This window comes from Dendropsophus ebraccatus, chromosome 12 (genome assembly GCF_027789765.1).
Source record: "Dendropsophus ebraccatus isolate aDenEbr1 chromosome 12, aDenEbr1.pat, whole genome shotgun sequence".
In the NCBI taxonomy this organism is placed as follows: Eukaryota; Metazoa; Chordata; class Amphibia; order Anura; family Hylidae; genus Dendropsophus; species Dendropsophus ebraccatus.
Genome location: NC_091465.1, coordinates 69148665 through 69174357, shown reverse-complemented (window position 1 = coordinate 69174357; position 25693 = coordinate 69148665). Strand labels below are relative to the sequence as shown.

Genomic DNA, 25693 nt, shown 5'->3' with positions numbered 1-25693 from the left:
CGGCTGGACTTTGCCTTTAAGTACTACTGTTAAGAACATGTTTTTCTAAAGGAGAAATTCAGTTTCTGGGACAGAGATATCTGGGACAATGGCTTTAGTAGTGTCCAAGACTTGGAACTACCAATAAGTCAATGGGACTGTTATGTAAAGTACCAGGAACTCTTCAGAGCTATATTAGGTATAGAAGGTACAGATGTAGCAGTCACACATATGGGTTTACACCTGTGGTGGTGGTAGCAAAGTCATAGGAGTCACTTATGTGTCTCTTACCATCTATCTGCTCAAGCTCAATGAGACCAAAGATTTGCAGGTAAGGCCTGTAGAAAACACGTCGGAATATCCACCCCAGCCGAGTATCATTGGGGTGTAGGAGACCTTCCATGGCAACTCCATAGGCAATTAGCCAGACACCGAGGAGAAACAGGAAGAAGAAGACATCTTTCATCTGAGAAAAAGCAGTAGAGATAAAGCTGTATTCACATTCTTGGTAAGTAGAATATAATTCTGTTAATAAGTATACATATGCAAAAGAAGTCAATTTGGCATACACAACATTGAGTTTTACAAAATAGCCCTATGACTTCTATGTGGATAGTAGAAAGAAGAAGAAATAAAAGGAAATAGATGAAGAGAAAAGAAGAGGGAAGAAAGATGGGTGAAGACGACCTGTTATCTTATTTGGCCCAATTACATATGTGACTGTTGGCAGGGCTTGGGTTGGCTCTTCTGTAGATTCGTTCCACAGTGGAAAGGTTGAGGCTCTTTAATAATGTCCCACACCGGACGAGGGCCATATCTACAGCATTACGATCTTCTGGTGTCATGTTTATACCCCTACCGGCTATCAAAAGAATTACTCTAGAGTGTTCTAGTTTGTTCTAACTCACAAGCTGAGTACTCCCCCGCACTCTGCTCTGACTTATAGGCAGGCCTATGTATTTATAATTTACACACTTGACTCCATCAAGCAGCCTTAAATACAGAATTCCACCCTTACATTTCGGGGTACCACACATGTCCACTTACCATCTTTCTGACAATAATTATTTTGGGCCCCAGGTGTTTGTTGACTGCAAAAATGTGAAGGAGTCGAAGGGTAAAAACTATGAAGTCAAAACACAGGATGGTCCGTCCTGACTCATAAGAGGTGTCCATCATTCTGTGTAAAGAAATATAATTAAGCATATATATACTTTTTGTTTTTGACAGTTTTGGGTCATCAGGATGGCTGCAGTTCTCAGCATAGTAAGTGGTCATTAGTGCTGATGTGCAGCAAAAACAGCGCTCTTCTCACATAACCTCTCGGAAAAGAAACACACTGTAGTTTTTCATAGGAAAGCAACATGGAAAGTCCTTGTTTTCTCCATCTGTTGTTGATGAATAATCAGAACGCCCTTATACACATGGTTCAACCTATTTTGGTAGACTGACATTATAACTCTAATGTGTTTGGGTAGTTAGGTTTTGCCAAAAAAATCTAGTGCTCAACAATCAAATTTTAGAATAGGGGATACAAAACACCATGGTTAACTGTACTCAAAATTTCCAAAACTAGTCTTAAGCTTAGTGATAAACAGCAACGGTACTAAGGGAAACCTTGTACATGCTCAGGTCCATCCAAACCCAAGTGTGCAGCATTTGATTACTGGTGGCTGCAGAAGTTGGTTACAACCCTAAAAGACCTATTACACAATCAGGCCGATTTAGGCACATATCGCTCCATGTACTAAAGACAACCTGGTCACATGATCCTAGTGGTGCGGTCCATTATTTAAACTGCTACTCAGTTCCAGCCATCTCCGCCAATTTCTTGATATGCAATTAGGGCTGCTCGGTGCACTGGAAATTAGCCCAGCACCACCAGTGCATTGATATCTCTTTCCCTGGGTTAAGCGCAAACTTTCAGAATCAAATCTCCCTGCGTCACCGAGGGGAGGAGATATTGGTAGGGATGGTCCGAACCTGCCGAGGTTTGGGTTCGTATGAACCCGAACGCTCGGCAGCAGATTCCCTCTGTCTGCCTGCTCCGTGGAGCGGGCGGATACAGAGGGAGGAACGCCTGGAAAACTGGGATACAGCCTATGGCTATATCCCAGTTTTCCAGGTGGTCCTCCCGCTGGATCCACCTGCTCCACGGAGCGGGCAGACAGCGGGAATCATTACCGAGGGTTCGGGTTTGTACGAACCCGAACCGAACTCGTTTCGGACCATCCCTAGATATTGGTGCACTGGGGGTGCTGGGCCCTAATTGCAATTCTAGTAACCGATGCAGATGTTGAGAACTGGCAGCAGTTTTTTAAAAAAAATGGCCCATGCCACCAGGATCTATGTGCCGCCACATTGATGTAAAAAAATTTGATGTAAAAATGTAAAAAATTTTTATTAGGCATGTATGAACCGGCTCTGAACCGGCTGCATATCAATTCTATTATATTAGAGTACAACACATTTAGGCTATGTTCACACAACGTAAAACTACGGCCGTAGTTCTAGCCGCAGAACTACGGCCGTAGTTTTGCGGTGTGTAACAAAGCCTTATGTGCAATGGGATCCCGGCCGGAGCATACACACATCGTATACGCTCCGGCCGGGATCACATACGGCGCCAGAAAAAAACTGACAGGTCAGTTTTCTGCGGCCGGAATTCAGTGAATTCCAGCCGCAGAAAGCCCTGACAGTTCACACAGTGAAGCGAGTGGCTCCGGCCGCTCGCTTCCCTGTGCGCTATGGTAATCTCTGATGCGGGCGCGCGCTGATGCGCCCGCATCAGAGCTCCGCGGCCGGAAGGATCACCCGGCCGGTACTTAAGTACCGGCCGAGATGATCTGGCCGAGGTCACGGAACGGCCGGTCTCATACAACGTGTGAACATAGCCTTAGATTACACATACGTCTCTTATTCTATATCTTCTTCAATAAGTACCTGCAGATGACTCCCATGATGAAAAGCAGCAAGGCCGTGATGTCAACATGGTTCCAGGAATCCTGTAAGTATTGCTTGACCATCTGTGCTACAGGCATGGATCCCACAAAGAAACTTTGCCGTATTTCTTCACAAGCAAAAGTGAATACCCAAAAATACAGGATAAACTCTGAAGTGGCCGGACCATCTGGAGGAGGTGCTTTAAAGTCCAAGAGGAGCACATAAGAGAACAAGAAGAGGAAGACAAAGTACATGACAACATTGCCGAAGAACGCAGTCACAGGGGCGCTCCAGAACTGTTTCCAGTGACGCATCCATTGTGGCTTCTCCTCAATATAGTATTCTTTAGGGAGATAAATGTCTTCATCCAAAGCCGTGTCAGGACTGAGCCGCATCGATTCCTCCCTGACCGGTAACATATGATACAATATCCATTAATACAAGTCCAATAAGATTACTGCTTGTTATTTAACATAATAATTTATATACCCGTCCATTATGTCTGCGATAGTAGTCTTTATATCAGTATCTAAGCTGTCCATCTCAGCTCTATGGCCGTTTTCAATTCCATTTTCATGATCAACATTTCTAAAAATAAAAAGAAAGTTTCATTCTATACAGAGTACACCTTCTCCATATCACAATATTGAGTGTGAGGATACTTACAAAAATTGGACTCAGCTACTCACTTGAATTGAATGAGACCAGTACAGATGAGTGGAGGGCAGAAGGTGGCCAGTACCAATGCCCATATCGGTGTGTTTTGTGCCATTTGTCCCCACCAGTTTTCTGTTAACATGGACTGTGGAATAGAGAAGTATCATTAAAGATAATAAAGTAATGAAAAACCTACATAACCTCCAACCCTCATCTAATAATTAGGAAAAAGTAAAATGTCAGGGTTACTACCAAGGTCATCTAATGTTTTTGATTTAGATAATATTTAGTTTAAATACCTTAGTAGGAGAAAATAAGTCTTGGCAACCAGGTGTTGTACTTCCCTGCAAATTGCTGTCCACTACTCTAGTAGCAAAGAGACCAAGACTTAACTCAGGAAGTAGGGGGCAGGGCTTAGCTAGTGTTAGTCAGGAAAGAGAGTCAGCACTATGGACCGGCATTCTGAGAATTTTTTTTTTATATAAAAACTACAATAACCTGCATTCATTGCTGGCTATACTGGGTAGCAGAATGACCTTATAGAAGACCCCAGAAGAATTACAAGTATGTTCTCTTACCTGAACACCATCCTGCGCAAAGAAATTGCGTGCGTCCGCCTCATAAGCCAGGTGCAGGCATGTGGCACCACCCCAGACAGTCGAGCGTCGCACCAGCAGCTTAAATGCTCTATTCTCACTATTTCTGTAACATTCATTAAACACACCTGCAACAATGAGAATAACATCTATATCATACAGTCATATAAGCAGAATTTGCATGTCAAACTTTTTGTTTGATGAAGGGTCTCTTTGCTTCTATTTTACCTAACTAAGCATGTTATTGACAATGAGATTGAAAGTGTCATACTGAATAGAGACCCACCCTAATGACAAGGGTAACTAGTGACACCTAGATGTCATTTCTAGATACGGAATGAAAATATTTACTAAATCAGACGTTAGGATAGCTGACAGGTAGAGATGAGTGAAACAGCCAGAAATTCGTCTCACAAATTTCGCAATTTTTGGGTCAAATTCGTTAATATTTGTGAATTGAATCTTAACAAACTCCAAAAAAAACAGCCAAATTATATTAGCTACAATACTGGGACTATTACAGAAGGGCAAATTTGTTAACACCTGTTCTTTTAAAAAAATGTCAATAAGCCAGTCAATCATCCAATCTAATGAAACCCAACTTGTGCTCCATTCACTGATCTCAGTATATTGGTATAACTCAATAGGAGTTTACAGGAGCGCCCAGTGCCCACACACAGCCGACTGGCCACCTCTGGAAACGAACCGCCTTATATAGAGGGTGAGGTGCTGACATCATAGAGGGGCCGGCAGCTGATTGTACAGGCACTAGGGATTATCGTTAATCCCTTTCTCCGGCCCAGTGATGCTCCAGACAGCATGTGCGGCTGCCATTTTGTTTTTTTTGGGAATTGGCGGGAATTCGCTTCGCAGAACGAAGCAAATCACAGCGCGATTCGCAGCAAATTTTGATTCACCGGATTCGCTTCGCTCATCTCTGCTGACAGGCCTCCTTTACAATGTTATAAAAGTGTATATTGTGACGCTGTGTCTTCTGCCTTCACAGGCGACTCCAGTTTTTTGTATGTATATCAGTTCAATGATTGCCTGTAGTAATATCCTAACTGGCTGTATTGTATGGTAACAGCACCACCTACTGGTCATTTGTATATTCTCTCCAGCTTTGCCCCTGTGTATACTGGGCAATTGCTGGGTCTTCCCCTTCCTGTTCTAGCATGGGCACCAGCCATTTTAGCCTGCTACTTCAGTGGAGGAGCCACACATTATGGGGGAGATTTATCAAACTGGTATAAAGTAGATTTGTCTTAGTTGCCCCTAGCAACCAACCAGATTCCACTTTTCATTCCTCACAGTTTCTTTAAAAAATTAAAGATGGAATCTGATTGTTTGCTAGGGGCAACTAAGACAATTCTACTTTACAGCATTTTGATAAATCTCCCCCATGGTGTAAAGTGAAACTGGCTCAGTTGCCCCTAGCAACCAATCAGATTCCCCTTTTCATTCCTCACAGACTCTTTGGAAAATGAAAGGTGGAATCTGATTGGTTGCTAGGGGCAACTGAGCCAGTTTCACTTTACACCATGTTTGATAAATCTCCCCCTATGTTTTCTCCCTCATTTTCAGTTTCAGCCTGTTTCAAGCATAGAGGACTATTTATGTACTTCTTTGTTATGTTCATTGCATGTTTGCTGTACCAGATATATTCCTTTATCAGCCTGTATTATCTGCCTCATGCTATGCTGTTATGCAGGTTACCTGTTTTATATACACTGTACACAGCTTATTCTATATATACTGTATACAGTATACACTGTTTGTTCTTTCAGTTTCACCTTATCTGCCTAACCTGCTTGCAATAAAGAGAAGGTTACAACTGCACAGCCTTTATATTCAAGAAGAAAGGGGGTTTAGCTACATGTCAGACTACAGACTACACAACATGTATGAGGACAGCATACTGTGGATTACCTATTGCCAGATGCTCAAACTTGGCAGCTAGTTCCTTCATAGCTAGCGATTCTTCGGCCTCAGACTCCAGGCGGGAGAGCTCCTTCAGCAATTTGCAAGCTGCAAGCGCCGAGGTCACGGCTTCTGTTCCCTGCACCAGTTAGAGATAGAGAAATGTCATTTAGTTATACCAAAGATGCAACTTGATCCTTTTTCATTGCCCATAATTAGGCCTCAGTTCTGTAATTCAGACTTTTCTGCAATAAAAACTGACCTGAATTGTCACAGATCACTCCGCACCTGGCCAGGATACTGGCTACAAGGCTATTTTGTCTATACGGAATCTACATCTAGCTATGTAATGCTTTATTTGGTGGTGCTGTAGGGTAAATAAGCACTTAGGGGGGGACTTGTGAAGACCAGCGTACAAGTACGCCAGTCTTAGGCCCCACCCCCTTTTCCCTGGCAGGATTCACTAAGAGGCGCACGCCTCTTAGTGAATCCAGCCAGCCGGGCGCGCCCGAACCTGCGCCCGGCGTACTAAATCTGCTTCCAATAGGTGTAGATTTGGATCATGATTTACACCATCGAGCTTCCTTCCTGCCTCCTCTTACGCCTCCTCCCTGCCTTGTCACGCCCCCCAAAGCTCCCCCAGCCCGCCCATCAGGCGAGCGAGGCGTACACTTCGTAAATGTTCCTCTTACTGTCTGTATTCCCCTCAAACTGCAGCTCATAACTTGAGGTCCTAAAAAGGTGAGACTTATGAACACCTATTGTTAGGGGCCCTTTAAACAAAAACAGATTGCCCATAGTGCAAAGCCCCTGCAAGGAAATATTGACTTTGGGCACTAAGGATTCTTTCCTGTCTGACACAGTTCTCTCTGCTGCCACCTCTGTCCATATCAGGAACTATCCAGAGCACTAGCAAATCCCCATAGACAGAGGACATAGGTGACATAAGAGAGCATTGTGTCAGACTGAAAAGAATAAACCAAATTCCTGCAGGACATACAGCAGCTGATAAGTACTGAAAGTTTTTTTTTTCTTTTTAAATAGAAGTAATCTACAAATCTGTATAACTTTCTGACACATCTGGAGTACCTCTTTAGATAAGAAGGTGTGGCTTTACTTTGAATCATTAACATGCTGTGTCTTTGTAGGTTTTGTTCTTTTTAAAGTACAAATTCACTACCCATCGGTGCTGCCAAGGAATTTTCTTTTATCTCAGCCTTATTCTTGGAAAATAACCATAACTTAAGGACTGAAAATATTCAAGTTAAAAGCCATCCTTCTGATTCATAAGTCCCACAGTAAAGGCTGTATTGGACGGCCTGACCCGCCATGTAAGCAGATCTAGCAGATCGGTGCTTGCTTAAAGAGCTGAAGCATCTTTCCCTAAGTCTGTTCATAAAGATACAGGCTGCCTTTGCCGTCTGTATTTAATACTTTACCTGATCCCGTGTCCCACTGCTGTTTTTCCATCGGGTGCCGCCATCTTGGTGACGTCAATGGAATGCACCGCTGGATTACAAGTGATGTCACCAGGATGGTGGCACCTGACAGAGAAGCAGCGGGACACAGGATCAGGTAAAAGTATTAGATACAGACTGCAAAGGCAGACTTATGCCCCTATTCCACGAGTCGTTTGAAGGAGCAAACGAGCGCTATTAGCGCTCGTTTGCTCCTCGTTCCCCGCTCGCTGCCGTCGCTATTCAACGCGGCTGCAGCGAGCGGGTGAGTGCGGGAGGGGGCGGCGGGGAGCTGCGGGGGGGCTGCCCGGGGGATCGCTGATCGTCCGGGCAGCCCATAGGATACAGCAGCGCCTGCTGCCGATGCTCCTATTCAACGGAGCAACGGCAGCAGATCGCTGCTATATCAGTCGCTTGTTTTTCAACATGTTGAAAAACAAGCGACTGCAACGATCAGCCGACATGAACGATGTCGGCTGATCGTTGCACCCTATTCCACGGGACGAATATCGTTCGTAGCGGTCGATATCGGCCGAATACGAACGATATTGCTCCTCTAAACGACCCGTGGAATACGGCCTTGAGGGACAGGTGCACTTTTATATTAGGGGCAGTTAGTAATAGATGATAGGTTCTCTTTAACTCAGCTGTAGACCGTACATCTCATCTCATGTTCAAACTCAGGGATCAGTCGTTGAGCAAAAGTTTGCTCACTCATCTGCTGATCCCTGGCTCTATTGCACAGATACAAACCTGCCTGATTTGACAGATAATCCCCCTGTGTATTAAAACCTAAAGAATAAAAAAGGTCAAATGCTATTCACTAAACAATCACTAATCATTGGATCAGTTTATCATTATGTTGGATTGGTTTATCCTGTTTATCCTGTTGTTCTTTACATCCCTGTTACATGCTCCATCCCTTCATTAGGTATACATGGTGCATTGGTTGGGCTGAAGTGGCTGCTATGCTGCCTGGTTTAGAAATTTTAAGATCTCACCATTTCCCAAAAGTACGTAGCCATTTCATCACGATTTTGTAGAACGGCCCAAATGAAGAGATCGATCCAGGGAGTTGTCGACTTTTTATTCTCATATCTTTGATCTGTGGATCCCGAATGACATTTATTCTGTAGATGAGGGTGCAAGGAAAATTACATAAAAACATTGAGCAAATGCAAAATATTTTTACACTACGTAAGTATAAGGCTGCTAGGCTCAGGGATGTGTGAGCCTGATTCACACCCATTCCACTTTATAGTCACATTCCTTTGAGTCCACTTCATACCCCAAGTGCTTATACACCTTCAATAACTGTCGGTTGTACAATTGTCAAAACAAGTAAAACCCAAATCTTTTCTTGGGGTGGGGAGGGTATAGCAAGACAAAAAAAGGCAGTGTTCGAATTAGAGCACCCAAGAATACAAAACAATAAAATTCAAGGTCCTTTTTAAAGGGGTATTCCAACTTATAAAAATTATCCCCAATCCACAAGATAAGGGGGGAAGTGTATAATCATGAGGGGTCCGACCACTAGGACCACCTACAATCTCAAAAACAAGTACTAGGTCTCACCTCTGAATGGAGCGGTAAGTTGACATTTTATTCATTGTCTATAGAGCGGTTGATGATAGCCAGGCACTGTACTCAACTATATCCGGAACCTACTCCTTCCCACAGCTCTCCACTGTCTCCTAAGTTCTGCTTATCACACTAAGGGTCCTATTCCACCGGAAGATTATTGTTCAGATTATCGTTAAATCGTTCAAATCTAAACGATAATCGTTTGGTTGAAATGCAGTTAACGATTAACGACCGAAAGAGAAATCGTTGATCGCTTTATAAGACCTGGACCTATTTTTATTGTTGCTTATTCACAAAACGTTCACAAATCATTCACATTGAATAAGACGTCGGTCGGTGGTTCGCAGTAGATACGAATGCAATAGCGAAGAAATAGCGAAGAAAAAGCGATTGCAAATACGATCATAAGTAACGATTGGCGTTCCATTGAAATGAGTGAACGTTTTCAGGTCTTTCGCAATAGCGGTCGTTTGAGATCGTTAATCGTTAACAATCATGCGAACGATAATCGTCCGGTGGAATAGGGCCCTAAGACATTGACAAAGAAGGAGTCCTATGAGTCTCAGATTCCTTCTGCTTGGATGGCCTATGACTTATGACATAGACAACTTGTGCCCCCACTAATTCCAGTAAAGTATTAACTGATCATTTTGCCACGGCTGCAGTGAAACCAATGGTTTTTGTCTCCCCTTTATTTCAGCTACTATGATCAACTAGACATACCATTTGGCCACCTACTCAACAACACCTTGCCAACGAACCTTGCTACCTAAATATTCAAGACAACACATTCTCATCACCTTAAACAACTCAGTGACATATACAGTATGTGGCATTATTACATACACTGGAGTTCTTCTTGCTGACAGAGCCCTTAGTTTTCTCATGTACATGTGTATAGAATGGGGCACAGACATCACCCATGAGCACTCGCAAAACTTTGGCCACTTCATAGAGTTTGAAGTCATCGCTTCTTTTGCCTGTGGTGTCATCTAAGAAGAACTGGTGGTGCTCGCCATCGATAGACTCTCTGCAATCTTCACGTTTATGCTGATGGAGTAACTGGTGGAGGACTGTATTTTCCAGTACAGAGCTATAAAGCTCCTCCAGCCGTCCATATGTCAAGTAATCCATAATATTCATCCCATTGTCCACAAAGAGTTTTACAAAGCTGGGTTTATTATTTACTAATGAGTCCGTCATTGTGTCTTCAAGATCAGAAGCCTATAAAGAGAAAAAGTCCATAATATAGTTATCTTGTCATTTGCATGGATAACATTAATAGACTATATACATAGACCAGCGTGCCACAACCTCACTACTCAACCACCTGAGGAGAGCTCCATATTTGATTACATCTTAGTCTTGGGAGTCACACCTATAGTGTATAGCTGACAGAAGACCAAAAATACTGACCCCCTCCCTCCCACCTCCATAGTCCAACATCAATCAACCCAACAATGATAACAAGTTGAGAACCTTTTGAAGTATTCTCTGTGGGAAAGGCTAATCAAACCGGAGGGCACCGATTTCTGCTGAGTCTGCATGTTCATATTAACAGGAGGGGAATAAGCAACGTCCAGGCATCTCTTCTGCAGGAACAAAGGATCAGACATCTGGGAATCCAACATGCTTGAGTCCTCCTGACCCATCATCCACCACTGGGAGTTAGTCTGCAAACCCACACACATAGGATTGTTGGCTACTCCTGTTGACAGTGGCTAGTCTTGATAAATTCCCCCATCTGTGGTTTCATTCTTCACAATTTATGCCTCTGGGTAATGGAGATATCCCCCATAATGTCATAAAAAGTCCTGCAAAGATCTGGGCCTTCTATAAACTACAAGTCTACAAAAACGTCGCTGAGGATCACGGTAAGGGTCTTATTAGAAGGGCCGATGGGGGCCTGATTAAGTATCAAGCCATGTAATAGACGCAGTCCTAGCAGATCGGTGCTCGTTTACTGAGCCTATAACATGTCTCGATGATAGTTTAGCAAGGACTGCAGGGACATCATTAGCGATATCCATGCAACCCTTGGCCTAAACTGTACTACATTACTTCATCACCCTCCTGGTCTTCTCCTTGCACTCTGCGTTCACTTCTGGCACACGACTACAGCTTCAGAGAGGCCTGTCTAAACTGACAGGCCGCTCAGCCAGTCACTGGCGGTCCCTGACAGTGATTGGCCGAGCGGCCTGTTAGCTTAGACTCTCTGAAGCTGCAGCTGCGCACCAAGAGTGAAAGCAGATAGCAAAGAGAAGACTGGAAGTGTGGAGAGGTAATGTAGAACAGTTTAATCAATCGTCAGCTGTCGTCAGCACATCACTATAACATGTAGTGATGCACAGTCAGTGGCTGATGATTTTAGGTCCAGACCTAAAGACGGGATCAGCTGATGATTGTTTCAATGGCTGATCGTCGTCTCTATTACACGGAGTGATAATCATCCAAATAGGCCTGATTCGGCTGATTTTCGCTCTGTGTAATAGGGCCTTAAGACTTGCTTGCATCTTCAGCGCCCCATATAGGGACATAGCAGCATAGTTCTACCATGCCTACCATGTATTTCAAGGATAGTTAATTTTAACCCCTTAATGACATCGGGCGTAAATTTACGCCCCCGCGCCCTGGTACTTAGCGCAAATGGACGTAAATTTACGCCCGATGTTTCCCCGATCGCTGTGTGTTCACACACAGCGGTCGGGGAAGATGGCCTGCTATAATGTATAGCAGGCCATCTCTGCTCGTCGGCACGGGGGGTGATTAACCCCTCCCGTGCAGACGATCGCTGCTATAGGCTGATCAATACAGATCAACATATAGCAGCTGAATACAGCTTTCCGGGTCATCGGTGACCCGGTGACCCGGAAAGCACTGGTGATTGGTGCTGTCCGAGGCAGCACCAATCACCATTAGTGTCCGGGGAAAAGATGGCGCCGATGCCACCCCCACGATCGCCGTGATAGGCCGGCCAGTACCGGCCGGCCCATCACGGCGATCAAACCGTTAAAAAACAGTGTCCCCGGGTTCTGCACCCCTCAGCTAGGTAGCTGAGGGATGCAGAACAGGTGTGTATAGTGTAGGTGCACTATACTCACCAGATCTGGGCGTCCGGAGCAGGGATTGGGTCCCGCGCGTCCTCGCGTCTTCACTTCCGGGTTCGATCGGGTCCCGTCGGCAATTTCCGGCTCTTCAGGCTTTTCCGTGGCCCCTATCTTCGGCAGTCTTCGTCAGCTTCTCTGTACTGCCCCCTAGCGGCTGATCAGTGAATATCATTCACTGATCAGTTGCTTTAGGTTTAAAAAAAAGTTGTTTTTTTTTCAAATTTTTTTTTTTTACTTTTTATTCGCCCTAACGCCACTGAGTGCTAATCAGCTTCGCACGTAAGTGCGCCGCTGATCAGCAACTCCTCCTTTTTGGCGTAAGGGCGTTTTTCCCCCCTATATCCTACCGCCACTGTCTGCTGATAAGTACCGCACACAAGTGCGGCATTTATCAGCAGCTTCTTTTTTGGCGTAGAGATATTTTTTTCTTACTGTCAAAAAAACGTAAAAAACACTACACTACACCACACTACATGAAATAAAGTTTTACACTACACCACTACACATTTACATACCCCATATACTAGTCCCGGTATAAAGATGGCCCCCAGGGTGTTTTCGGCGTCGGCCGCATACGTTATTATTGCCTCCGACACTGAAACAGCCAGTGAGGATGAATGGGGGGATCCTTCTTTTCTCCATTCATCCTCATCGTCCTCATCATCCAGTGACGTGTCTGGGGGTAGCGTAGCGTACGCTGCCCCCCAGACACGTCTTTTCCGCCAGTACCGTCCCAATAAGAGATCACGGTATGGCGTGAAATTCTACAAACTCTGTGAGAGTACCTCAGGGTACACTTACAGATATAGGGTACGTGCACACTGCGGAATGGCGAAGGATACCCTTTGTGCATTCCGCAGCTGGCACCTGCCGGTGGACTGATGCGGGCGCGTGTCTCCACCCATGTCATAGACTCCATTCTATGCACGGGCGGATTCCGTTGTCCGTCCAAAGAATGAACACGTTCATTCTTTGGACAGAGGGCGGAATCCGCCCGTGCATAGAATGGAGTGTGACACGAGCAGAGACGCGCGCCTCCATCAGTCCGCCGGTGGGTGCCAGCTGCGGAATGCACAAAGGGTTATCCTTCCCCATTCCGCAGTGTGCACGTACCCTTAGAGTGTATGATGGAAGGGACACCCGAATCCAGCCCCCAGATGACCCCCCCCCCCACTCATCCTCGGAGTTAGTGGGAAGATCGTTCGGGAATTGATCTTCCCACTGCTGGATAAAGGTTACCACCTGTACGGGGATAACTTTTATACCAGCACCCCCCTCTTCTGGTCCCTCGCTGCCCGAGCTACTGTAGCTTGCTGCACGATCCGTAAATATCAGCAGTAGTAATAAAGCCATAATATTTAGCAGCCATGAAGCGGACCCAGCGCTTCTGGATATGAAGGACCCCGTATCGCACCAGGGAAACATTTTCCAGGTGATGTCCCTCAACCTGGAGAACGGGAGACCCCAGAAGAAGTGCAGAGTGTGGCGTAACAGGGGGATCAGAGAGGACGCCTCTGCATACTGGATCGCTTCAAGGCGTACCACACGTCATTGGAGTTCTACATTATCTAAATTCTGTCCCTTATTCCTATTTCAGGGGTCACGTTCATCCAGGGATTATTCTGATCGCCATTATGGAGTCGGGAAGGAATTTTTCCCCTGTGATGAGGCTACTGTCGTCTGCCTCACAAGGGTTTTTTGCCTTCCTCTGGATCAACACAGGTTGAATTTGATGGACACCTGTCATTTTCAACCTTATAAACTAATAATTGGCCTAATACCCCCAAATAACTTAGAATTGTCCCTTTTCCCCAGCTAAATAGATATGGCCGCCATTCCCATTAGAGGATGCCATGATGCAATTATAAAGCCTCTGTGCTGCTAGGGCAGTAGAAACCCCCCACAAGTGACCCCATTCTGGAAACTACACCCCATAAGGAATCTAACGCGGGGGGCAGCGGGGATATGGCCCCCTGGTGACAGCCACATTTGGGCCGTGAAATTGAAAAAAAATTTATTTTTTATTTTCACGGCACATGTTCTACACATGTGCCCATCACCAGTGGGGTCCATATGCTTACTGTACCCCTTGTTAGATTCCTTATGGGGTGTAGTTTCTAGAATGGGGTCACTTGTGGGGGGTTTCTACTGTCCTGGCAGAACAGGAGCTTTGTAAAATGTGTAGAGCGATTTCCCCTGAGTACGAAAATACCCCACATGTGGACATAAAGCGCCATGCGGGTGCAGGGTAAGCCTCCAAAGGGAAGGAGCGCCATTTGGTTTTTGGAGGCTGGATTTGGAATGGATTTCGAGGGGCCATGTTGCATTTAAAAGGCCCCTGTGTTGTCAAGACAGTTGAAACCCCCCACAAGTGACCCCATTATGGAAACTACACCCCTCAGGGAATGTAACAAGGGATGTAGTGAGCATATGGACCCCACTGGTGACGGGTACAAATGTGGAACAATGTGGCGTGAAAATGAAATATTACATTTTTTACACTATAATGTTGGTCTAGCCTTGAATTTTTCATTTTCACAAGGGGTTAAAAGAGAAAAAAAGCCACAAAATGTGTAGAGCAATTTCCCCCGAGTCCATAAATACCCCACATGTGGACATAAAGCGCCATGTGGGTGCAGGGCAAGCCTCCGAAGGGAAGGAGCGCCATTTGGATTTTGGAGGTTGGATTTGGCCAGAATGGATGATGAACGCCATGTCGCATTTACAGAGCCCTCATGCTGCCAAAACACTGGAAACCCCCTACAAGTGACCCCATTCTGGAAACTACACCCCTCAAGGAATCTAACAAGGGGTGCAGTGAGGATATGTACTCCTGGATGACGGGCACATATGTGCCGTGAAAGTGAAAAAATGAAAATTTTCACTTTCACGTCACATTTTTCTACATTTGTGCCCGTCACCAGTGGGGTCCATATGCTCACTGCACCCCTTATTAGATTCCTTGAGGGGTGTAGTTTCCAGAACGGGGTCACTTGTGGGGGGTTTTTAGTGTCTTGGCAGCACGAGAGCTCTGTAAATGCGATGTGGCCCTTGAAATCCATTCCAGTGAAATCCAGCTTCCAAAAGCCAATTGGCGCTCCTTCCCTTTGGAGGCTCGCCCTGCACCCAAATTGCGCTTTATGTCCACATGTTGGGTATTTCCGTACTCGGGAGAAACTGCGCTATACATTTTGTGTTTTTTTTTCCTTTCATCCCTTTGTGAAAATGAAAAATTGAAGGCTAGAACAACGTTTTAGTGTAAAAAATTATTTTTTCTTTTTTCACACCATATTGTTAGGAAAATCTGTGAAGCACCTGTGGGGTCCAGATGCTCACCGCACCCCTTGTTATATTCCTTGAGGGGTCTAGTTTTCAAAATGGTGTCTCTTTAGGGGTGTTTTTTAGGTTTTGGCACCCCAGAGCCTCTGCAAACCTGAAGTGGTACAGTCAGAAATGACCAAATATAACGGAGCCATTGAAATTCACTAGGTGCTCCTTTGTATCTGAGGCTTGTGGTTGCGTCAAATAGCGTAATAGGGCCATATATGGGGTATTTCTATAAACTGCAGAAACGGGGCAATCAATATTGGGGTAAATTTCTCTGATAATAAGTTTATAAATATGAAAAATATTGGATTACAATATTTATTTTTATTTTTTAAATTTCTTACGCACTTAGCTTTTATTTCTGTGACTCTCCTAAAGGGTTAAAAAACTTTCTGGATGTGCTTTTGCAGAGTTTGGGGGGTGCAGTTTCTGAAATGGGGTGCTTTGTGGGGCTTTCTAACATACAGGCCCCTCAAATACACTTCAAACCTGAACAGGTCCCTAAAAATATCTGATTTAGAAATTTTACAGAAAATTTGCAAATTTGCTGCTTATGTTTTACGCTTTCTATTGTCTAAAGAAAATGAAATATAGTTTAATAAATGCCGCCAACATAAAGTAGACATGTTGCTAATGCTATTTAATATATAATTTATGTGGTATAACCACTTTCTGTATAAGCAAAAAAGTTTCAAATTTGGAAAAATGCATTTTTTCACAATTTTTCACGTTATTTGGGTTTTTTTCATTAAAGATTTGTTATAAGTATTGACTCCAATTTACCAGAAATGTAAAGTACCATATGTCACGAGAAAACAATCTCAGAATCAGCCTGATAGGTAAAAGCATCCCGAAGTTATTAATGAATAAAGTGACACTGGTCATATTCATAAAATTCGTCTCTGTCATTAAGGCCATTTCAGGCTCTGTCTTTAAGGGGTTAAACATTGTAATATAAAGCAAAATATGCATGGAATATTCAGCATTTTCATCATACCTCCCAGTGTATTTCTCCATGAAACAATTCTGTCTTGGCGATGTCCTCCCTGTTCCAGGCTACCGCTAGCTTCAGCTCATGCATGTATTCTGTGGCATCACTGGACTGCTTCTTGCAAGCTATGTGACAAAAATGGTGTAATTTGGGAAAAATATCCAGTAACAGGAACCTGTCAGGCATTTTATGCCACCATGGGCAGCATGAAACAGACACAAACTCCTGCTATGATTTATGCTGGAATTCTGCAACATTTCAAAGAAATTATCATTTTAGGCCCCATGGATATGTCAGAAAATCTATCCAGTTTCTTATCAGAAAACCCTAAATAGATTTCCGGACCCGTTGTGTTTTTATTGGGCATGGGCAAAATTCCTGAAGGGTGTCTATATCGGAAAATAGGTCAGGAAAATACAGATCCTGTCCTATGTTTGACCAGAATTACGGCATGAATGCCCCATAGAACCCTATGGGAGCAACTGAATGTACGGGCAGCTCTGGATGTACATCCTGGAACAGTCCGGAAATCTGCATGCGCTGCTAGCCAGCCCGGGAAAGCATCGGCACACACTCAGGTGCTGCGCCCGGCCTTTTAACTGTATACGCCAATTAGAATTTACAATGGCTAGACATGACAAGTTTATGAAATACAAATAAAAATAAACTGGAAAACCCTTTTTAGCCAATAAAGCATCTAATTTTCGAGGTAAAATTAGCCGTTCAGCCTATGTCAGGATCCCCATAGAGAAATCTATGCTACAATAAAAGCCAAAGATTTCAAAAGCCAAAGAAGATCAGCAACGCTACTAGATGGGTGGAATAAATATATATATATATATATATATATATATATACTGTATATTTATATATAATCTCACAGTAGACATTATAGTAAAATCACAATTACCTTTTACTAGAGCTTTCAAGATCACAGTCTCGAAATCCTCTGTGTCATCAGAATTGGAGTATACTGTAAATAGATCGCGATTTTCTACAATTTTCTCAATCTGAATATAAAATAAGAATCTGTCATTCCATTTTTGTTAATGAACTTGTAGAGGGGCTCCAGAGTATAATCTCCATTTTTGCAGATGATACTAAATTAAAAGTAATTAGCATGAGGATGATAATATCATATTACAGAGGGATTTGGAGAAGTTGGAGGCTTGGGCAGAGAAATGGCAAATTAAGTTTAATGTGGATAGATGTAAGGTTATGCATTTGGGCCGTAGAAATAATAATACAGTTATGTGCTAAATAATAAAACACTTGTTGCCTTCTTCTGGATCTACACAGTAGGGTTTCCTTAGGTTAAACCTGATGGACTCTTGTCTCCTTTAAACCTTATTAACTATGTAACTATTGTCTGAATATATGTACTGGCCCTTTATTGTAGGCTTAATAGGTTTGTACTTGTGCTTTATCGAGCACTCACTTACAAACATTAGTTATAGAAATACAGTCAGAAAATAGAAAAAAAGATGCTGAATTGCTACCAACCTTTTCTATCATAATTGTCAAGTTTTCCCCCGGGAAGTGTTGTTTTAATTTCTCATCTATTAGATTACGAGTAGATTCCATGGTAAGAGACTCTTCTAAGATTTCAGCTAGACAGTCAGCAACTCCATCAGAACCAGCCACCAGAAGACATGGGATGGAGCTCATTGTGGCTTTGTAAACTCTCTAAGAAATAGACAAACAAATTGACCTTAGGTGCCTTCACACATACAGGATCCGCAGCGGATTTCATGCTGCTAGTTCCACAGCTAAATCCACTGCGGCCCTGTGTCCTGTCATTTTCTAGGGGTTTACATACTCGCAGTGTATTTTTTATTTTGTTGTATGTAAACCCAATTAACCCATCACTGCCCGGCTCATACACTACCTGGCACTTATTGGCTGAGGGGGAAGCCAGGAAGGCTGGAGCAAGCAGGAGTGTGGACAGGTAATGTATGAGCTGGTCAGCAGTGAGTTAGTGGGAAGGGGCCTGACATACTTGCAGCGGAATGAATTATATTATATACTATATATAATAATTATCCTACAATTTTAAAAAAATCTAAACGGAAGAAAATGTAAAAATAAATCCTAATAAGGGTCACTTGGGTGGACACTTGAAAGGGTGTGGCTTATTGTGGGTGTATTATGTGGGCCAATTGGGTTTTGTTATTATTTTTTTTTTTGGGGGGGGGGGGCATGCCTTGTCACTGGTGAGGTTTTTCTGTGTAATGGGGCCTTTACATCCAGTGACTCACAGGGGGCATATTCTGTAAGTGACTCACAGGGGATGTCTGATTGGAGTCACTCACTTTTCCATTTTTTCTTTATCTAGCCCAGCAATCATGAAGAATTATGCCAGACACATTTTAGGCTCTTCATTACAGCAGATCCACTCCCCATCTATATTGCACCAGACTGTAACAGTGCCCTCTTCTGGTAGTTAACCTTCCCTCCCCATTGGGCATCATCCTGTCAGCCCTCCAGCTGTTGCAAAACTACAATTCCCATAATGCCTGGACAGCTTTAGGTTTAGGATATAGTTGACAAAAGTTTAAATATGATAACTTTGGCTCCGTTTATTGATCATATTACCAGAATGTTTTGTATTCTTTTGAATGATTTTAATTAGTTTAATAGATTTTTACCTCTAACATTTTGGACTCTCCGGCAATAAGCATGCACAGAACAGGGATTTCAATGCTTCCTTTGCCTATATAATAACATAGCAAAACAAAATTATAAATCAGTAAAGGAGAAGGCCCATAAACCTAAAAAAAACAGAGGCATGCAGGGGGATGTGACAACATAATAAGGAATGTATACTTACCTGTCCCCTTGCCTTTGTGGTGCCGCTGTCATCTCTCTTGTGCAGCTACTGGAAGTAATTTTCTCCCGGCTTTCACATACGGCACACCCCACCTCCTTCTGTTGCAAAGTTACGTACCCCAGTGATGGATTGTCCGCTCAGCCAGTCAGTGACTGCATTGGTGTCCCACCGCAGTCCCTGAGTGGCTGAGTGGACAGTAATTGTGAGGGCACGGGGAAGGGTAAATATACCTTATTATTATGTTCCCGCTCCCCTCTGCTTGGCGCTGCTTTTTTAGGTTCATGGAAATTCTCCTTTAAAATTCTTGCAGAATAGATAGGAATGAAGTAGGAATTGAAGGATTTTTAGAATGATGAAACCTATTTTCAACTAACAAAAGGAACATATATTTGTAATAAAGTTATTTTACTACCTTTCTGTGGACTTTTGTGCTTTCCTTTTGCCTGTAAAGCAAACTATCTCCCTACTACACCTAGAACCATGCCTACTACACCTACAAGAGTCTACTTCATAGTTCAAAGGGAGGAGCCTGCTGAATTCCCAGCTACAGTGTACAGCAGTAACAGGAAATCCATTACATGACTTCCATTACACTAGACAAGAAAGGGGCCATGAAGACACCATAGCAGGCAGACAGATGCAGTGAAAGATCTCAGAAAGTTTTTAAAATAACTTTGCCAATATATATTTAGTTATTAAACAGTTGGAAATAGGCTCATCGCTTCTTATAGAGTGTTATCAACTGAATGGCAATACGAATTGTAGAGCTAACATTTAAGTAATATTAAGAGTTTTGTGTGTCCCCTTCTGTCTTAAAGTATTTAAACAATTATATTCTATATTATTATGGTCACTATTATGACTTCCACCAGACAGCCCAACAGCTTTCCTAAACCCTACATTTATAATCACTATATGAAATGTTAAAATTGTCAGTATTGGAAATTAGAACAATTCAGGACAAATCAATCACCTGAAATGAAGGGGGGAGTTATTTTAGGGGAAATGGCTTTTATGATAGTAAGGCAGAGGTTAGGTTCAAATAATTGTTCTGGCCTTCAATAAAGTCTTCTCACCGCCCACTCCAGTTTTCTGCCGAGACATGTGCTCCTCAAATTTAAATCTAAAACCAGTTTCTCCTCCTGTACGTTCATGGGTTCCATCATCTGCTAAAAGGAAGACTGAATAATTGTTGTCCAAAGAATATGTCGGTCCATCCACATTTTCCATATAGTATTTTGCAGGAGAAGATCCCTGTGTAAAACAAGGTCAATGAGTTAGTGACTGATACATCTGCCAGACATTAGGAGTCTCATCAGATAGGTGTGATGTTATTGCCTCAACAATTTCTATACCTTGCAATGAATCGCTCTCGACCAAGAAATCTCACCTTAGGATTCACCAGACTTTGGCGGTTGTGTATAATTCCCCAGGGTGCAATGCCCATTGCCACCACTTTGGTCCTAGAATTGGAGCTTGCAGTGGCATGGTCTCTGACGGCTTCTCCGACATATTTTCCAATGCCCATATATGTTCCACCAGTCATTATCCAGGCACCTATCAATATAACATGACATTTTTATATAATAATTTCTTGTTTTCATTTTTTTACATTTTATTTTATGATTTTAACGAGACTATGTAGAAAAACCAAGTACGTGCCAAGTGCAAATAAACTACAGCACAATGGACAAAAAGACTTTTCTAGGAAGGATGAGCCAGAAATAAGCATTGCATAAGTTCAGACTAACTTCTGGTAAAACAAAAGTGGTTAAAGGAGAAGTCTGGAGCTTAGAAAAAAAAATTTAAATGCAGGAGCAGGGGGGAACATAATATACTATTGGTTCTTACCTTTCCCCATGCCTTTCCAGCACTGGATCACCACTCCAGGACCCCTGCCAGGCCATGGTATCTCTTCTTAACCAATGTCTCAACCCATTTGATGGACTAGCCGCTAAGCCAGTCAGTGACTGGGACAGGACACGACTGCAGTCACCTAATAGCTGAATGGGCAATCCCCTGCATGACATCATCAGAACTCAGGGGGAAAATGCCTTCTGGCAGGGGGTCCCTGAACCTGCGGCGCTTCGTGGGTATGTGGAGAGGTTAGTAATGTTTGGCTACTACATTCCCCCGTGCCAGCTGGCAGTTTTTTTTAAAATGGCCAGACTTTTCCTTTTGAGTATATGATCAAACAGTGGAAAAAGCTAGGTTCAATCAAAGTCGAACTTAGACGGACCTTCCACATTTGATTCCTGATGACTTCCCGGTCCGTGCGGAAGGAGGAGACATCCCGGGGAATGCCTGGAATTCCGGGATTCAGCCTAGGTAATAGCACGGACCGGGAAGGCATCAGCAATTAAATGCCGAAGGTCCGGCTAGGTTCGAGTTCGATCAAACCTAGCTTTTTCCGCTGTTCAATCAAACCTAGGTGAGTACACCTAAAAGCAAGCTCTGGAAGTACATCGCTATAGATGCCTGTGTAGTCCTTGCTGCACGATTATCAAGCTAAGCAATAGGCTCTGTAACCAAATGCCGATCTAGCAGATTGCTCACCCCGCTAATTGGGCTGTCTAATATGGCCTTATAATATGAAACATAGAAGAGAAAAAGGATGGAAAGGGAATGCTGCTGGTCAGCTTCACATGGTCAATTGACTGATATAACAGATCATTTTACTTTTTCATTTATTACCCGTTGACCTCTGACCTGTGCTTTGTGCTGCCTTGACCAGTCCCTTCCTCAGGATGTCTTTCAGCCATGTTTTCATTTTAGAGTCTCCATCTCCTCCCACAACAGACACCACCAAATTTGGTGGTGGGATCTTCCAGTGATGGGTTATAAGATTGTACACAAGAGAAGGGTCGGTCTCATTGGATAGGCGAATAAACTGTTAAATTAAGAAAATGAATTATTACTATGTGACAATTTAATGTGTAGGACATCCAGACAGCTAGGTACAGGCATCTTAGACTGCATAGCCAAGACCTGAAGGTCTGGTTGACAGGAAGTTTATGGTCTTAGCAGGTCATGCAAATGCCTCGCCCCCTGGTGGTTGGCTGCATGCTAGAGATTGCCCAGTATAAAAGGGGATTCCCATCACACCATACATAATTAAAATTGAAGAGCCCAAGTTAAAGATTTTTGCAGTTTCGCAAACTTGCCCCCTTCTCCTGATATGCTTGCTCTGTTGACAGCTCTCGGTTACCAACCACTGTTCTGCTATGAAACCAGCGGTCCCGCTGGTATATATATCTATCAGTCCAACCACTGCTTTTAGAGCAGAGTGGTGGTTGGTAACTTAAAAAATAAACTGTCAACAATGGAAGGGAAAGGGCAGTATATGAGTAGGAGGAGGCAAGTTTGATGAATTGAATGTATTAATGAATGTATTCACAAAAGTATTAACCTTGATAATCCCTACCCAGCAGAACACACTGAAAAAAACAGAGACTACTATGAACCTTTTGATAAATGAAACTGATATTGATACCTCACCTTGCTATGCTTCTTCCCACGTCCAACAAACTCAATATCCCCGTAGGCATCTGTGGGCTCTTCGGTGGTGTGCTCTGCCGAGTTCCATTTGCTCACAATGGCTGCTCCAAAATTGTCCTCCATGGCCACGGACACATGATTCCTTTTTTTATATCCGCACTGACAGTACTGGCCCTCTCTGTATTAAGGAATATATAGTAGTTACAGGAAATCAGAGAACACTCACATTAGTGTAGTTATAACCAGAGGCACAAAGTATTGCAAAGACAGAGATGACTGTGATGCTTGGCTAGGCTGTGGCTGCAGTAACCTGCGTTAGCCCCAATGGTTGGTAGTGTCTGGGAGTGTGACCGGTCACTTGGGCACTTGGGCACTTGTCACGGTAACCTGGAGTGGTAGAAGACCCACCCTGGGAGTTGGTACCGTTACTCACAGAATGGAAAAATAACCCAAGTATACAGTGGTGTATGTGTGGGTGCAGGTGCTAACAGATTAGGCCAGAGTCCAGTGCATTTAGTAAAAAAAAAATAGAACACTTTACTGAAGGAAAGTTCAGATTTAACAGTACACGTTATACTGTACAATAGTGCAAATCTTGACACACGACTTTAGTGCTGACACAAATATAACCAGTTCTTGTAGATGTAGAAGGTGCTTTGTAGAGGGAGAAGGAGAGGAGGAGAGTAGTTGCCAGAGGAGCCCTGCCCTATGTAGCAAATGTGTTTTGCCGGAACAGGTGTAGAGGTAGATATAATAATCGTACTCATGGATGCCAGTAGTGACTCTGAACCGCCTTTTGCCCCTAGTTGTGAGATACCCATCCTAGGTGGGTAATATAAGCCTCATTCGTCGGTTATCTTGGTGTAGCAGACTTCCAAGACTTCCCAGTCTTCCTGCGATGTGCAGTAGGATACATAGACCTTTTCCCTTGTAGCTCTGTCCTACTGGGGTTAGTTCCTCTTGTTTGAAAAGACTGCTGTGCACTGTTAAGAGAGGTTCCTGGCATGGGCAAGGGTTATCCTAGGTGGCTTCTCTCCCCTAAGTGGAGCTTAGCACTGCATAGTTGCTGTAGTTACTTGCATAAAAAAAAATCTTTGGTCTGTGATCTTTGGTCCTTTTTAGGGGTCTTGTCTGACTTTAACTTCTGCAGGAACTGGGTCTGTTTGTGTCCTCTCAGACTGAATACTAAGTAAGAACTATCTCACTTTCTACACCAGGAACTAACTCCTCCTACAGAGGCTTAAGACAGCACCAGTGGTGCTCTAGACAGCACCAGTGGTGGGATACCACAACTAAAGACATAACAGTCTTAATCCTGTTATACTGGTACTATATGACTGTAGGTGAACCACCAGTTGACCAGTGAACCACCATTATATACTAATAAGAGAAGAGTAACGCACCGGCCAGGTCTGGTGTCGTCGACATATGTGGTGCATGTTTTCTTTTTAAATAATTTTGGGATCCAGCTCTGTAAATAGAGAACAACAGAAAGATAATTTTATTAGATTTTGCATGTAGTCATATCACTGATATAGTATTCATTATTCTGTATAAGAGGCCTATTTTACTCTATGGTAGCAGTAAGCCCCATACAAATCAATGAGCGTCCAGCTCCAGTATCATAAGTATTTCTTAAAGAAGATGCAGTTTTATGACTCTCTAGAAGTTCCCACAACCACATGAATAAGAACCAATTACACATTCAACATATAGATGACTATATAATATAGAATAGAAATGTTTTTGTCTTACGTGATCTCTGTTGTTTCAAACAACTGCATATAATGTAATAATTACTACAATAAAGAAAGATGACTCCCCAGAAAAACAGCTCTAAATTCTTGGTCACTAGGGGAAATTTGTCTTTAGTAACAGTTAGATCAGGACAAATTACAGGTAGTGGAGCACAGTGGTTACTACGTGCTATGTGAGAGAGTGAGAGAGACTAAGGGCCCTATTACACAAAGCAATTATCGGCCGTATTCAGATGATACCAACTGTTACGGACGATAATTGTGTAATAGAAGATGACGATTAGCTGACATGCACGATGTAGGCTGATCGTTGTCTGTCAACACGTTGAAAAATCAACGATCACGATACCAGTGATCCGCTGCCATCACTCCGAGTAACATTAGCGGCGGCGGCAGCAGACCACCGCTATCTTCTATGGGCTGCCCTGACAATCTAGCGATTATTCTCTGGAGCTCAATTACAGGAGTGTTGCATTGTCACTATTCTGAAGTGTTATTCTAACCTAACCAGGTGGTTTATAAACGTCTTTTGAAATGACAGGTACACGATATCGTCTTTTAGTTGTCGTGGAAAAGTGCAAGATAGGAACTTATCTTGAACCATAGGTTACAGCAACGTGTCCACCATGGTGATGGTGAGGAGGTCATAGCATTGCCATTCAGTGGCCTAACCCTTTAGATAAACAGTTTAAATTTTACTGTGGAAAAACAAATACATTGTACACATACATTGTTACATATGTGCTAGTAATATAATGAACCTCCAGCCATGTCCTGCAGTCGTGCCTGCCCATATTAGTTCTGCTTTCCTTGCAGAGCATAAAAGTAGATAAAGGTTGTCATCCTGTGTTTAAAAGGAATATATCACAGATAACGTATGTGGCTGGGCTTAAGATGGTCCCTGTTCACTTACTGTATTTTATGATGGAGAATGGGTTACAAACAACACTGCAACCTCCTGACCACTACTGTGTGTAAGTTTTACGATAGGGAGTAGTAGTTATGATCGGCTGCCTATTTAAATAAAATGTTACAGGAACTTGGTGG

The 25693-nt window shown here is 43.2% G+C and overlaps 1 protein-coding gene across 5 annotated transcripts in view; it reads right to left on the bottom strand.

Moving 5' to 3' along the window:
- Nucleotides 1-25693, bottom strand: part of LOC138769008 (transient receptor potential cation channel subfamily M member 4-like) — a 44825-nt gene that overhangs the window by 8152 nt on the left and 10980 nt on the right. For 4 of the 5 annotated variants that reach the window (XM_069947161.1, XM_069947160.1, XM_069947158.1 and 1 more), the window contains 18 exons: nucleotides 24293-24360; nucleotides 22890-23067; nucleotides 22101-22281; nucleotides 20782-20948; nucleotides 20468-20645; nucleotides 19210-19274; nucleotides 18065-18247; nucleotides 17472-17571; nucleotides 16568-16686; nucleotides 9983-10360; nucleotides 8554-8682; nucleotides 6105-6234; nucleotides 4158-4303; nucleotides 3612-3724; nucleotides 3412-3510; nucleotides 2923-3327; nucleotides 1027-1159; nucleotides 271-445 (listed from right to left, as the gene is read on the bottom strand). In XM_069947161.1, the coding sequence (XP_069803262.1) occupies nucleotides 271-445; nucleotides 1027-1159; nucleotides 2923-3327; nucleotides 3412-3510; nucleotides 3612-3724; nucleotides 4158-4303; nucleotides 6105-6234; nucleotides 8554-8682; nucleotides 9983-10360; nucleotides 16568-16686; nucleotides 17472-17571; nucleotides 18065-18247; nucleotides 19210-19274; nucleotides 20468-20645; nucleotides 20782-20948; nucleotides 22101-22281; nucleotides 22890-23012 (2824 nt within the window). In that variant the 5' untranslated portion in view covers nucleotides 23013-23067; nucleotides 24293-24360. The remainder of the gene's footprint in view (nucleotides 1-270; nucleotides 446-1026; nucleotides 1160-2922; nucleotides 3328-3411; nucleotides 3511-3611; nucleotides 3725-4157; nucleotides 4304-6104; nucleotides 6235-8553; nucleotides 8683-9982; nucleotides 10361-16567; nucleotides 16687-17471; nucleotides 17572-18064; nucleotides 18248-19209; nucleotides 19275-20467; nucleotides 20646-20781; nucleotides 20949-22100; nucleotides 22282-22889; nucleotides 23068-24292; nucleotides 24361-25693) is intronic. The other variant, XM_069947162.1, reaches the window with a different exon arrangement.